The 15,753-nt window shown below is 39.5% G+C and overlaps 2 protein-coding genes across 2 annotated transcripts in view; one reads left to right on the top strand and one right to left on the bottom strand.

Annotated features, from left to right (window-relative positions):
• LOC126213582 (heat shock protein 60A) overlaps positions 1–11,378 on the bottom strand; it is a 72,562-nt gene extending 61,184 nt beyond the window's left edge. The window contains exons 1-2 of the mRNA XM_049941431.1: positions 11,220–11,378; positions 10,829–10,990 (exon numbers count right to left, since the gene is read on the bottom strand). Of these exons, the coding sequence (XP_049797388.1) occupies positions 10,829–10,990 (162 nt within the window). The 5' untranslated portion in view covers positions 11,220–11,378. The remainder of the gene's footprint in view (positions 1–10,828; positions 10,991–11,219) is intronic.
• A 521-nt stretch (positions 11,379–11,899) lies between these two features.
• Positions 11,900–13,673, top strand: LOC126213584 (10 kDa heat shock protein, mitochondrial). Its single transcript, XM_049941432.1, has 3 exons — positions 11,900–12,054; positions 12,217–12,384; positions 13,246–13,673. The coding sequence occupies exons 1-3, from the start codon at positions 12,052–12,054 to the stop codon at positions 13,387–13,389; spliced, it is 315 nt and encodes a 104-aa protein (XP_049797389.1). The 5' UTR covers positions 11,900–12,051; the 3' UTR covers positions 13,390–13,673.
• The last annotated feature ends 2,080 nt before the right edge of the window (positions 13,674–15,753 follow it).

A 15,753-nucleotide genomic window follows, 5' to 3' on the forward strand; every position in this document is an offset into this window, starting at 1 on the left:
AAGTATCCCCATCAGTCCTGGCGCAAACCAGATAGTGGGGGACATGTTTCGCCCCTAGTCAACGAGCCTGACCCTCCTCCCATGGGGTAGCCATGGAAGGGAAGGCCGAAGGGGCAGAAGAGGCAGCACAAAAAGAATAATTTCCATTCACAGAGACGGCTGTAGTAGAACGGGCAGAGTTCTGGACCCGTATGCATTTTATTTGCATAGCGTCCGCCCTGATACCACCCAGTCCGATCAGGGGCTCTCCCCACAGGTGCCACCCAGCCACTGCAAGGTCCAACAGGCACGGTGGCCATTGCCGGGAGTTCTGATGCTCCAGGATGATGAGCAACCACTCCTAGGCTTACATGAGGTGGTCACAGCTCAGTATCAGAAGTGTGATCCCTGTGTTTTCAGGGGGCTCAACCGAAAGGGTACATAGCGACCCCACTGCAGGAGGCTGGGTACCGTGATGGCTATGTACCCTAGCATCAGACAATAATGTGCAGGAAAAGATGGAAGGAACTAGGAGGGCACACGCTGGAGACACTAGGTAAAGTGCTCTTCCCAGAATGGCTCACACTACAGAACAGAAATTTAGAAATGGAGGTCAGAGGGGGACCAGAGAATGATAAAAGGATTAGGTAATTACTCAACAAAACCAAATCGCAAAGCCAACATAACCAGGAGGATAGCAGGGCCAACATAAACAAGGACACCAAGAGAGGGAGATGAGGGTGGAGGGGAAGGAGCAAGGACAGGAAAGGAGGGGAAGGGAAGGGAAAGGAAATGCAGCCCAGGAAAGGAAGGAAGGCTGCAATAGCTCGGGGCCTCGTGCTCGCCACACACGTACTCGCGAAAAGACTAAAAGACCATTAGCCCCCTGGTGAGGGGGAGATCATTGGGGACAGGAATGGCACCAGATAGTGTTTTTGGACGAATACAGTTAGTTTGAAAATGATTACCACAGACGGGGACTGGCATTGCAGTGACCGCATTCACACAAGATATACAACGCCAACTTGGGGCCTTCTGATGTGGGGGTACAACCACACATCACAGATGGTGTGTGCCCAGAGCACTGCGTCCAGTGTGACCTACGTGAATGACATCCTGAGACCTGTAGCCATACCCTTTCTGCACAACATCCCAGATACCTTTTTCAGAAAGAATGTGTGACCACATGTTGCTGCATGAACACGTGCCTTCTTAGTGTCACAGGATGTCAACATTTTGCTCTAGTCGCCAGGTCACCAGACTAGTCACCAACTGAAAATGTGTGGGATTCAGTGAAACAATGGAAGCAGTGCTGTAAGCCAATGCCAACCATCACAGATGAACTTTGGCTGGGCAGGGTGGGGCCGCGTTGGCGTGCCATTTAGGCCTTCTCCTCAGTGTAAACACCACACTGACACGGCCTGGCTCCGCCCAGCACTGTGTGCTTCCTGCATGCAATGCACCGGCACCCCAGCTTCGCAGGTAAACAATCGGCCCTTTTCAGGGCCACCACACACACATCAACATAAATGAAAGCAAATTTCAGCTCAATCTACCCTCCCATTCTGTTCCTGTAAGCCAGCGCATGTCCACCATCAACTACATGAATGCAACACAGGTGGCTATACCACAGGACCCTATTCGTGCCTTATAGGTTTTGATGCCCTCAGGCATAGAACAAGTTATCATTGCTAATACGGACCGTGTCCCTACTACGTAACAGGACACATGCTGAACCAAGATGACTGAAATACTAATCGTTTTTGCAGAACATACTAATGTACATGTTCTGCGAATATGCACGTCCTATCTCCAATCGTTCAAGGTGTTCTGTTTTTTCTAAACACGAGTGTCAAATTAAAAAAATTAAAAAATAAATAAATAAATAAATAAATTAGACTGGGGAGACAGAAAAAAATGAGAATTTGTTTTGCTTTTGTGGTGGTGTCATTCACCACTTGGTTGTTCATGTCATAAAGTAACATTAAATTTTAAATCTCCACACCAACATGACAAGCAATCAAATCAGATGTGAACACTGCGAGACCGGCCAGAGACGTAAACTAACTTGGTTCACAAGAGGCAGCTCAAGACACACCCAATCAATTTGGTTCATATTTGGCAGGTCACTTGCGTAAAACGTAAAATGAAAACTTAAGATATTTGTTCAAAATGCCCTCATTTATGAGAAAATGACCCCTAAAGTTCAAAATGCACAAACAATTCAAAATTCACAGGCTCAATGGATTACCAAAAATCTAGGGTCCACAAATGCATATTTTGTATAAATCATGGAAAGAAACTTTTACAACTGCCACATATGTACCTGTAATGTAAACACTGTAAAATAAAGTGCCGCTGATGTAGCACTTCAGGCCTCCTATGCAGTAAAGGACCTGTGTTCTATTCCCAAATGATTCTGCAGTTTTTTTTTCCAATTTCATTTTTCTATTACAAAATTGGTAGGAATAGGAGGGTTAATACGATACAATACTGTACGTAAATCAATAAGTAATAATAACAAGGTGGGCCAATAAATTTCTCAATCTATTTCGATTCTTAAGGAATTAAAATTTTAATCCTTATCACTTTACACTGGCTCTTTCACTCACAATGTCCTCAATTTCCTCAGAACAAATAGATGCTTGCTACTTGTCATATAAACATTCCAAGCAAATATACTTAGCATGCCAAGAACCTTTGATCAATGCAATCTTTGTGCAACTACATCATTCTTTCCGAAGACTTGGCAGAAAATGGTCTTCATTTACGTTTAAAAATATTTATTTTTTGGGAATTAATTTTGATGTGTAACATGCAGATGATGCCAATACCAGTAAAGTTGAGCACGAATTATGCTATGAATCATTGTATCTGCTTGCTTGTGAAATTCCCACTGAGTTTCCAACAGCAGATTGCCTGAAGGCTTGACAAAGGTTTTAACTCTGTAATAAAAATAATCATAAGGCTGGCACACAGGTATGCCTTATGTCGGTACTACTTCTGCCGTGCAAGTCGGCTGACCCACGTCATCAATAAATGCACTATTTGACATTAGTATGCCCACCCCATGAATCTTACATGAATGAAGTTATCAGCAACATATGGTTTTAAAATTTTCTCAAAGTAAATCTTGCAAATTGAATTACTCAATTTCCTGGACACAGAACAAGTGACAAACTTTTTTCAATGAGTCTGACCTCTTCTATATCCCAAGGACCAAATTACTAATCACTTTCACAAGAAAACTTTAGACAACTATATTACAGATGGTATGGTGGAATACTGTGCCATGTACAAATGTGTTATTTTGTACATACTACTAAATGCAACAAGGGTTCATTTTTCTCCCTCCTGCAATAATGCATGTCAAATGTTGTCTTTGCAGCAGTCTTATTCTGAACTTTTTTCACACAATGAAGCCAAAAATTCTTTTATAATCCAAGTAGTTTGAGAAATTTAGCTGCCTAGCTTATTATTCCTTATTGATTTCCTTACTTTATTAACCCTCCTGCTCCTACCAATTTTCAAGTGGAAAAAATACAAAAAACTGCAGAATGCATTTGGGAATCAAACACAGGTTCTGTGCCCCAATACCAGACGCATTGGTTTTTATGAAAGCAATGCTTTCAATTAACTACATTTTCCTACTGATATATAAGCGACAGTCGTAAAAGCTTCTTTCCTCAATTTCTTGGAAAATATTGTCAGCCTCTCATATATACTGATGAAAACATGCCCAATTTTCAATTCTCTATCAACCCCGTGAATTCTTAGTTCCTGCACGGCGTGAAGTTTGAGGGTGGATCCCTGAGAAATTTGACTTTTTTTTTTTTTTGGTGTGTGTGTGTGTGTGTGTGTGTGTGTGGGGGGGGGGTTGCTTGGCTGACACTTTTCCTATTCCTTCAGTTCTCAGGGACGGAAAGAATTTGCGACAGACTTTCACAAGAAAATCCACTGAATTCTTCTTTGGTAATTAATAAACTAGTAGCAGACCCAGGGATGCTTTCCAACTGCTAAATATATGTCCTAATCTCCTCCTCGAACCCCCCCCCCCCAAACCCTCTCCTATGTCCATCACCATGTTCCTCTTGCTGCCACCTATCTTCTCACTCTCTCATCCTGAGCCTTGTTTATTGTCATTCTAATTTTAGATTTTGTAGCGGTGTGCATGAGCCTGTAACTTTCCTGTTTTCTTTTACAACCAACAGAGAAAGAAAACAAAAATTCCACATGGTGGTGTATACATTTTTTTTAAAAAAATATATATCATAAGTAGGTATATATATGGGAGAAAATTTGTCAAATGGTTTAATGCTCGGCTACTGTAGTTAAAACTGACTGAGAGAAAGAAAACAAACCCACATTTTGACAACAAGTGCAGCACAGCATTTTCTCTCTTGCAGTCAGGTTTAACAGAAAATGTATGCATTGCTAATTTACAAAAATATAGAGCCTACATAACTCAATGTATTCAGCGTATTCTGTAACAATCTGAAGTAAACGACTGACAAACAGATTTTTTGTAACAATGTTTCCTCTTTACATATTGCATATGTATTCGCATAGTAAAAAAATACATAGCCTATGTCCATTCAGACATTCATTAGAGTTTTGTGTGAAAATTTGAAAAAAATAATCAAGAAATTTGAAATTTTTGGTAACGAAGTGTCACTTGTACATATATGAAGGAAGTTTATATCCATCTGAATGTTTATTTGAATAATGTGTCAAAATTTGAAGTAAATCAGTAAAGTACTTTTCTGAGATTTTTTGGTAATATTTCCTCTTTTCATATTAAATACATATTCGTATATCACATACATTAAAAGGAAAGTATGAGAGAAGAGATTGCTACCTCTTCGCACCCTTATGTTTTTATGGACAGAACTGCAGGATTCATGGTGTCAGTTCCCCTCAGCACTACTTCAGACATTAGTTCAGTCCATGCCACGTCATGTTGTACTCACCTCTGCATGCTGGTGGGGGCCCTACACAATATCAGGCAAGTATACCAGTTTCTCTGGCTCTTCAGTGTATAACAAGCACATGGGTACTGGCAGAAGTGCTAGATGTAGTTGTTGTTGTCTTCAGTCCTGAGACTGGTTTGATGCAGCTCTCCACGCTACCCTATCCTGTGCAAGCTTCTTCATCTCCCAGTACCTACGGCAACCTAAATCCTTCTGAATCTGCTTATTGTATTCATCTCTTGGTCTCCCTCCACGCTGCCCTACAATACTAAATTGGTGATCCCTTGATGCATCAGAACATGTCCTACCAACCGATCCCTTCTTCTGGTCAAGTTGTGCCACAAACTTCTCTTCTCCCCAATCCTATTCAATACTTCCTCATTAGTTATGTGATCTACCCATCTAATCTTCAGCATTCTTCTGTAGCACCACATTTCGAAAGCTTCTATTCTCTTCTTGTCCAAACTATTTACCGTCCACGTTTCACTTCCATACATCGCTACACTCCATACAAATACTTTCAGAAATGACTTCCTGACACTTAAATCTATACTCGATGTTAACAAATTTCTCTTCTTCAGAAACGCTTACTTTCCCATTGCCAGTCTACATTTTATATCCTCTCTACTTCGACCACCATCAGTTATTTTCTCCCCAAATAGCAGAACTCCTTTACTACTTTAAGTGTCTCATTTCCTAATCTAATTCCCTAAGCATCACCCGATTTAATTTGACTACATTCCATTATCCTCGTTTTGCTTTTGTTGATGATCATCTTGTATCCTCCTTTCAAGACGCTAACCATTCCATTCAACTGCTCTCCCAAGTCCTTTGCTGTCTCTGACAGAATTACAATGTCATCGGCGAACCTCAAAGTTTTTATTTCTTCTCCATGGATTTTAGTACCTACTCCGAATGTTTCTTTTGTTTCCTTTACTGCTTGCTCAATATACAGATTGAATAACATCGGGAGAGGCTACAAGCCTGTCTCACTCCCTTCCCAACCACTGCTTCCCTTTCATGCCCCTTAACTCTTGTAACTGCCATCTGGTTTCTGTACAAATTGTAAATAGCCTTTCGCTCCCTGTATTTTACCCCTGCCACCTTTAGAATTTGAAAGAGAGTATTCCAGTCAACATTGTCAAAAGCTTTCTCTAAGTCTACAAATGCTAGAAATGTAGGTTTGCCTTTCCTCAATCTTTCTTCTAAGATAAGTCGTAAGGTCAGTATTGCTTCACGTGTTCCAGTATTTCTACGGAATCCAAACTGATCTTTCCCGAGGTCGGCTTCCACCAGTTTTTCCATTCGTCTGTAAAGAATCCGCGTAGGTATTTTGCAGCTGTGATTTATTAAACAGATAGTTTGGTAATTTTCACATCTGTCAACACCTGCTTTCTTTGGGATTGGAATTATTATGTATTCTTCTTTAAGTCTGAGAGTATTTCGCCTGTTTCATACATCTTGCTCACCAGATGGCAGAGTTTTTTCAGGACTGGCTCTCCCAAGGCTGTCAGTGGTTCTAATGGAATGTTGTCTACTCCCGGGGCCTTGTTTTGACTTAGGTCTTTTAGTGCTCTGTCGAACTCTTCACGCAGTATCATATCTCTCATTTCATTTCATCTTGATCTACATCCTCTTCCATTTCCATAATATTGTCCTCAAGTTCATCGCCCTTGTACAGTCCATCTATATACTCCCTCCATCTTTCTGCTTTCCCTTCTTTGCTTAGAACTGGGCTTCCATCTCAGCTCTTGATATTCATAAAAGTGGTTCTCTTTTCTCTTGTAGGCAGTGTCTATCTTACCCCTAGTGAGATAAGCCTCTACATCCTTAGATTTTTCCCCTAGCCATCCCTGCTTAGCCATTTTGCACCTCCTGTCAATCTCATTTTTGATACATTTGAATTCTTTTCTGCCTGCTTCATTTACTGCATTGTTATATTTTCTCCTTTCATCAATTAAATTCAATATTTCTTCTATTACCCAAGGATTTCTACTAGCCCTCATCTTTTTACCTACTTGATCCTCTGCTGCCTTCACTACTTCATCCCTCAAAGCTACCCATTCTTCTTCTACTGTATTTCTTTCCCCCATTCCTGTCAATTGTTCCCTTATGCTCTCCCTGAAACACTGTACAACCTCTGGTTCTTTCTGTTTTTCCAGGTCCCATCTCCTTAAGTTCCCACCTTTTTGCAGTTTCTTCAGTTTCAATCTGCAGTTCATAACCAATAGATTGTGGTCAGAATCCACATCTGCCCCTGGAAATGTCTTACAATTTAAAACCTGGTTCCTAAATCTCTGTCTTACCATTATATAATCTATCTGATACCTTTTAGTATCTCCAGGGTTCTTCCATGTATACAACCTTCTTTCATGATTCTTGAACCAAGTGTTAGCTATGATTAAGTTGTGCTCTGTGCAAAATTCTACCAGGCGGCTTCCTCTTTCATTTCTTAGCCCCAATCCATATTCACCTACTACGTTTCCTTTTCTCCCTTTTCCTACTACCGAATTCCAGTCACCCATGACTATTAAATGTTCGTCTCCCTTCACTATCTGAATAATTTCTTCTATCTCATCATACATTTTGTCAATTTCTTCATCATCTGCAGAGCTAGTTGGCATATAAACTTGTACTACTGTAGTAGGTGTGGGCTTTGTATCTATCTTGGCCACAATAATGCGTTCACTATGCTGTTTGTAGTAGCTTACCCGCATTCCTATTCATTATTAAACCCACTCCTGCATTACCCCCAATTGATTTTGTGTTTATAACCCTGTAGTCACCTGACCAGAAGTCTTGTTCCTCCTGCCACAAAACTTCACTAATTCCCACTATATCTAACTTTAACCTATCCTTTTCCCTTTCTAAATTTTCTAACCTACCTGCCCGATTAAGGGATCTGAGATTCCACGCCCCGATCCGTAGAACGCCAGTTTTCTTTCTCCTGATAACGACGTCCTGTTGAGTAGTCCCCGCCCGGAGATCCGAATGGGGGACTATTTTACCTCCGGAATATTTTACCCAAGAGGACGCCATCATCATTTAATCATACAGTAAAGCTGCATGCCCTCGGGAAAAATTACGGCCGTAGTTTCCCCTTGCTTTCAGCCGTTCGCAGTACCAGCACAGCAAGGCTGTTTTGGTTATTGTTACAAGGCCAGATCAGTCAATCATCCAGACTGTTGCCCTTGCAACTACTGAAAAGGCTGCTGCCCCTCTTCAGGAACCACACATTTGTCTGGCCTCTCAACAGATACCCCTTCGTTGTGGTTGCACCTACGGTACGGCTATCTGTATCGCTGAGGCACGCAAGCCTCCCCACCAACGGCAAGGTCCATGGTTCATGGGGGGAGGGCTATATGTAGAGGTACTGCGTAAGTACTGTCATAAGTATGCATTTATAAAGGGTTAAGAAAAACTTAAATCTCAAGGGAGTTCTGAATGTGGTGTAAATTTTGAAGGGTTTAAGGGGAACATTGGAGCCGCAGGTGCAGTAAATATTTTTTCCAGGTCAGCTGATATGTTGGGGCTAAGGTATGCAACAGATTTAGGGTACGGAACACCAAGAGCTTCGAGATTGTGGTAGAAACAAAGCCGTATGGAGATGTCAGTGCAGAAAAGCTGGACTGTATTGGGCACGTCCAGAAAATAATGGGAACCCCCCTCCGCAAGTTGAAGAAAGATATGAAAGGCATAAAATTACTGGACTGAAAACCACTATCTGTGAAAGGTAATCTCACAGATAAGGAGAGACAGTTAGCATAATAATTATGGTACGGAAATTGGATGGAACTGTGACAGTATGATGAAAATGAAGCAGGATATCTGGGCAATTTACTATCAATTGATGAGGAGCATTGTCATTCCTTTTACCCAAAAGTGCCAACTGTGTTTTACAACTACAACAGTGCTTTAGCAGCTGGTGAACAGTATACAGTCATAGGGACTCATTACCTGCTGGAGTGTACAATATAATTAAGTCTGTTTTAAGAAGTCTGACTGATCAAAACCTGTTGCGTAAGTGTTTGTATGGAAAAACACGAAAATCAAATCATTTAAGAGCGTCGTATGGTCTACAATTCCTAAAACTGTACTTTTAGATAGGCCTAAGGACACATTGAATCTGGGTGTTTATGATGCAGTTCTTTCATTTAATGATGGCAACGTGAGAGTATTAGGATGCTTCAAAAGATACGACATACAACCTAGGAAAAATATGGTGATGGTATGTTACGAGTTGGATGCTGTCTGCGTGAAGAAAGCAAATTATGAAATGACTATGCTAGCTAGGAAGGCAAGAATGCACTCAAAGAATGCTGGGAGGACCAGGGAGGATGATGAAAACGCAGATGACTCAGGATATGGTGCATGGATCTTCTGAGGCGAGTTACAAACTATGTTCAACTTTAAAACCTGTTTCCTGAGATTTTATTTTTTAACATTAAGGTATATTTTCCTCAGGAACTCACCATCATAGAAAAGTAATAGTTCAACATCTTACAGAAATTGGTACAAACTTCATTGATTCATTTTTTAAAATGATGGTAAATTAAATATTTTAGAAAGTTAAAAAACTTAAATATTTGAACATTTTTATTACACCTCGCAAAAAGTTCATTAAAAACAAATTATACAAGCTACTTATCTATAAAAATAGCGCAAAGAGAGAGAAACCCTTCCTCTACCAGCAATTACAATGTAATAACATTATCATGGGCAGTTCAGTTCACACTAAAAACGTACCTAAAATTGACAAATTTAACATTTTGAGTATACAAGGTACAAGAACTAGTACATCACAGACCATGATGCGCAACAAGTATGTGATAGGGTTTAGAGAACGTGCAATGACACAGCAACAACACTAAAGATATACTAGACAGTGAATGAATGTCTATCTGCTCCTGTCATGGACTGAGTGAAATCATGTTAGGTATCTCATTACAGTTGTACAAAAACAGAGCTCATGATAACTTAGCAATGCAGCTATTTTACTGTGTATTGCAACATTTCTGTATAAGATAAGCCCTAAAAGTTGACTTTCTTTCCTGAGACCGGACCTTGTTATGATACATACATGCGACGATTCACTCTACTCACCATACTTAACAGTAGGCTACTACTAAAATGTTGCTGAAAATAAAACTGAAAACAAATGAAGGAAATTTGTCAACAGGTGTAAGGGAAGGCCACATATAAAATAAAACAACTGAATTGCTCAATCAAGCAAACTGTGTGTCCTTCAAGATCAACTGTGTGTTTTGGAAACTGACTAGTGGCTTCCTTTATCATACTGTATTCATCCTCTGATACAGGACACATTGATTAGCATTCAATTCCTCACTGCTTCTAGATGATTTACATGATCATGTTACTCCAAAATTCCAGCACACAATGTCTTCAATTTGTGAATAACTGTGAGCTTATCTGTAATATTTTCTGGAACATAAACTCTGATGAACGAAGAACATTGATTCCGTAATCTATTCGTTTCTCTGTTGCATTACAGAACAACTAAGCACTATTTTCTACACCTTTACACATGATCAACTGTTGTAGAAAGTGACCAGTTAAGCTCTAGCTTGTGTACACTACGAGATTTCGCGTTAGCTTAGATCGTTGCTATTTATTCATTCAATGATCATTTTATAACTGTGTACAATTTGTCAACTTCATACATAGAGAAATATATTTGCTGTACGAACATGTAAAAATTCCTCTTTAAAGAGGACGGTATGTTATGCATTGTTACGTATATATATTGTTTATTTTTTATGCTAGACTCAATTCTCGTAAACGTTTACTTTTATTCTGTAGCCTAACCAGAGCTCCATTAACATTGAACTAAAATGTAAGCAACTTGGCCGTAGACTTACCTTTGGTCCCATGGTAACAGCAACAGCATCTGCTAGAATATCTACACCTTGCAACATCAATGCTCTTACTTCTGGACCAAACCGAACATCTTTTGCGAAAGATCGCACTTGATAAATTTGCTGCAAAGCATTTGATCGAAGTACTCTAGGTAGGCGGTACATCTGAAACGCGTAACAAATAATGTTGTATTATGCCTTCCTCAAGTAATTTAACAGTATAAGAAAAATACCAGTCCAATATTACTTGTTTTTTTACATAGTTATGAAACATCGCCGCTCCTAAACCGGGCTACCATCCTTTCGTTCTTTTTCCAATAGATACGTGAAAATAATAAACATATTTTAACTGTATACGTTGCTTAAGCTATGGGGGTGTTTACTTCATACGTACCTTGCTTAATATTGCTAAACTTAATAGAATTATACGTTTATAGTAAACCAAACGCCGGCAAGATGCTTCTCCCACGCCGCACGCAGCTTCAGATGAAAGTGGTGGCACATGGGAAGTGTAAAATCATGCGAGGACCTAAATCGAGCATGTCTGTTGATATACCTAATAAAGTGTCCAGATATGTGACGAAAAATGTTTCCTGTGAGGACTTATATCCATCCCAGATACTTATAATGTGGTTACAGAAAGCGCTACGGCCATTTACAAGTTGTAGTTCTTCGAAGGAAAGAAATTTATGAGTTAAAAAAGTGGTAAATGCTTGATTCAGGGCCTCATTCTAGAAGCTACTGCAGAAGATGATGTAACAGTGTAAAGTATCGGTCTCTTTGATATTAATCTTCTTTCATAAATTTTTATTCGATTTAAGCATTTTACAATGCTAATAACTTTTCAGATTTTGATATATCGATAGGTAATATTTGTTTACACAGTTAAATGACCATTCTTATCTTTTCATTGATGAATAAATTGAAGAGTAGCATGTAGACAGAAATGTCCTACTCACTATTTGTGCTGCCATCTAGTGTTGAAAATTAATAACGAATCAAGGTAATTCGTATTATCACTTAGAAAACAGATGTAGTTAAAAACTTTGCTTAAGAGATGTCGCCAGCAAGTTGGGCCTAGGTGTGTCATTAGATGTTAACAGTCTATTGGAAAGAGAAACAACTGGGATCTGTAGCGGTCTTGAACTTTGGGTTATCGCGTGGTAGAAACGAAGCTGCTGGAAAAGCCGGTGTTATTCTAACTTTAGAGGTGCACATTGTAGAAAATGGTAAGAACTAATCTCTACTGGTTGGAATTAATGCGAGGTGTGCAGCTTTTTTGGGCTGCGCCAAAAGATTAAAATTGGAAATGTTACTTACGCTGAGTTTGTTTTCGAATGTTTTAATTTGCGTAGCAGGAAGGTGTTTACGCATTACATTCTAATTTACAGGCTGCTGCAGCTGCTGCGAAGAAATTGCTTCCTATGTTTGATAGAGTGTTGGTTCAGAGGGCAGAGGCAATAACGAAGACGAAAGGAGGAATTGTAATCCCTGAAAAGGCGCAGGAGAAAGTGCAGAAGGCGACTGTAGTAGCTGTAGGACCTGGCGTAAGAAACAATGTAGGTAGTAACGTGTAAGAAAAATTTGTTTTCTTCTTATGCTAGAATTACGAAACACACGCAAAAGTACGTATGTGTACGGGGAGTTACGTGTGAAATGTTCGTAAACTTCACTGTTAGTGAAGTTGCTAGGGAAATAGTATTTATTTGGTGTTATTTATTGGACTATGGTGTGCCTTAATAATTAGTTAAACATAACCAGTAGATTGTGTACGATTCGTGCATCCACACGAACTTGTTGGAGAAAGGTAGATCAAACTTTCGTACCGGCCTGTCACTTTTCAGTAGTTCAGCAGAAGTCGTATTTGGGGGATATAGTATCACAACTTTAATACTGTAAACATTTCGGTGCATTATAGACAACGAAAAATATTGTGCTAGTTGATTAATAATATAACAGTGGAAAGTGGCAATTCAGCAAATATACGCCCAGAATGACTAAATGGCATCAGTCTTAAACTCAGCTTCTGTATGGTTGTACAAGGCAAAACTATCTAGAACTGTGTCAATGTTTATCTGTAATCATGAAATAATTTGACACGAAAAATTACGTTAATCGCAAAAATGAGTATGGTAAAACAGGCGTTTAGCCGAATTTGGTAAATTTGGTGATGACAGACCGATATGTGGTGTAGCTTAAGGTCTAGGATAGATTGAGGTGATAACCAATGATTGTGAATGACAGATATGTTGTCCTAGCAGATTGATCTGTAGTGTAGCCAGTTATGTTCGCTCTGTATTTGGTCAGTTTGAGCACAAACGTATGTTGTGCATTTTAGTTGCTTGTTAAAATTACAATGTTGTTAAAAGTAGTTGAATTGTGTGTTCATTGTACTTAATGCTGGCCTCTTTTTTTTCCAGAAAGGAGAACACATTCCCCCAATAATAAAAGTTGGCGACCAAGTCTTGCTACCAGAATATGGGGGAACAAAAGTAATTTTGGATGAAAATAGAGAGTACCATCTCTTCAAGGAGTCAGACATTTTGGCTAAACTAGACGGTTGATATATTAAGTTTGTGAAGCTAAAATCAGATGTGCAAATGTAGTAAATCTTAGAACTGTGCGATCTGAACCATGAATTTGTGTTGGAAGTGAATGTTGGACTACAGGAACTGTGTTAGTGCAGTGTGCACATGTTAAATCTGACAGCCCTGAAACTGAGCTATCTTTGTTATTGAGTTAATTTTGCCGAACGTTAGGTAACTATAATTGTGTTATATAAAGTATAAGCTGTGTTCATCTGTTTTACAGTAAGTTTTCAATAAAAGCTTTCTGGAAAGATGAGAAAGAGTTGATCTTATAAAACCCTCCAACTGGCCATTTTTAGGGAGTTAAATTTAACAAATTCTTACGGTAAACATGATAATCTGTGGACTGTGGCATCGAGATTGTTCAGAATGCATTTAAAGTACGCATCGCCTGCCCCCAACTAATTTTCCATGATTACCTCTTTAATTTCGTGGAACGTGAAGCAAGCTGCAGAGTGTCGATAAAGATTCTGTGTGTTGGAGAATGATGCATGTGCGAGCTAATTGCCGTAAAAGCTTGTTTGGGGTTTCCTTATAACATGTTTCTACTAGGACCACCATTACAGTAACACTTTAAAACTGGGAAACGCAGCTCACAAGTGTAATACTGACTTTTTGTGACATAAATTTGCCCGAAAATTGCTATCTATGTGTACAGGTTAACTGCTTTCGTCACACCTATTCGCAGCGGGAGACTGTGTAATCTTTGAAGGTAGCGAATGTACCGACGTACATACATCGCTGATGCTAATCGATAAACTGTCGGGCCAGCATTTCACGGATGAGATGGCTGACCTGAGAATGTGAAGTTCTGGGCGTCATTCTTATGCACTATCTGTAATCGTTCGCCTACAAATCCGTCTTCATCGTGGTGCGCTTCGCGTGCATATAATAGACGCGCGGACTAGACGTACCGGGGTATAGGAGCGCTGAAATAACGCCCCGTGTAATGCGCTACCAGCAGCGGCAAATTGACTCATAAGATCATATTATCAAATCATTAGGTTAGTGGTTTTTGCAAGTTGTAATACATACGTAAGTAAATTCAAGTAATGTGCAAGAGATGTTGATTATGATTGCCTTCGCCGCGCGTGATATCCAATGATACACCTAATGAGTTAGAAGTTGCTAGTGTTACATTAAGGAAAGATTTACGTAGTGTGCGAGCGCAAGTTATTCGCTCTTTAATTTGTACTTCGTTAGGTATGCCTACCTTAAAAAAAAAAAAATGCAGCTGTGAAATTCGTAAATGTCAGGGGTGGTGGAAGAGTATGATGCATGTCATCAAACATGAAACTATATTCTACTAAAATTTTAGATTAGTACTGCGCTTGAAATAAAAACGAACTGTTGTGACATTTTAAGGTTGTACTTTGCATTGGGTATCACAGAGAAATATTTGTAATGTCTTCATGAATACTGTGATTTTCTGATCTTTGAATTGTATTTTTAATATTGTAATTATCTTAGATGGCAAAATATTTGGAAGAGCAGCTGAGTGGAACAGTGTCTTGAAAGGTTAAAAGGTAAACATCAACTAAAGTCAGACAAGGTTAATGAAATGAAATTGAATTCAGTCAGGTGATGCTGACAGAATTAGATGGAGAACATGACATTAAAGAAGTAAATGAGTTTCACTATTTGGGGAGCAAAATAACTGATGGTGGCTGAATTAGAGACAGTATGAACTCAACGACTAGAAGAAGGGGTCGGTTGGTAGGACATGTCCTGAGGCATCAAGGGATCACAAATTTAGCATTGGAGGGCAGCATGGAGGGTAAAAATCGTAGAGGGAGACCAAGAGATGAATACACTAAGCAGATTCAGAAGGATGTAGGTTGCAGTAGGTACTGGAAGATGAAGCAGCTTGCACAGGATAGAGTAGCACGGAGAGCTGCATCAAACCAGTCTCAGGACTGAAGACCACAACAACATGAACTCAACACTGACAGCTGTAAAAAAGCAACACTGAAAAAGAAAAAGTTGTTATAATGTAATATAAAATTGTTAGGAAAGTTTGGTTTCAGGGTGGTTGTCTTGTGGGTAGCCTTATATTGAAGTGAAGTGAAACATGGTTGATAAGCAGATGAGATAGGAATAGAAACTTTTGCAATGTAGTGCTATAGAATAAGGCTGAAGACTAAGAGGGAATGTCAAGTAATGGAGGAGAAAAAGCAATTTGTGGCACAACTTTACTAAAAGAAGGGGTTGGTGGAGAGGACACATCCTGAGTTATCCAGAAATCACAAATTTGGTAATGGAGGGACATGCGGGTTGGCGTAAAAATTGTAGACAGACGAGGCTTCAATAAATAAGTGGATTGCAGTATACATGCAGAGA

The sequence above is a fragment of the Schistocerca nitens genome, chromosome 11, assembly GCF_023898315.1.
Source record: "Schistocerca nitens isolate TAMUIC-IGC-003100 chromosome 11, iqSchNite1.1, whole genome shotgun sequence".
NCBI classification, from domain to species: domain Eukaryota; kingdom Metazoa; phylum Arthropoda; class Insecta; order Orthoptera; family Acrididae; genus Schistocerca; species Schistocerca nitens.

Bases quoted from the DNA above. Each gene is read 5' to 3' on its own strand.
- LOC126213584 (XM_049941432.1), top strand. The intron at 12,385-13,245 runs GTAGGTAGTAAC...TTTTTTTTCCAG, and splicing joins GACCTGGCGTAAGAAACAAT to AAAGGAGAACACATTCCCCC.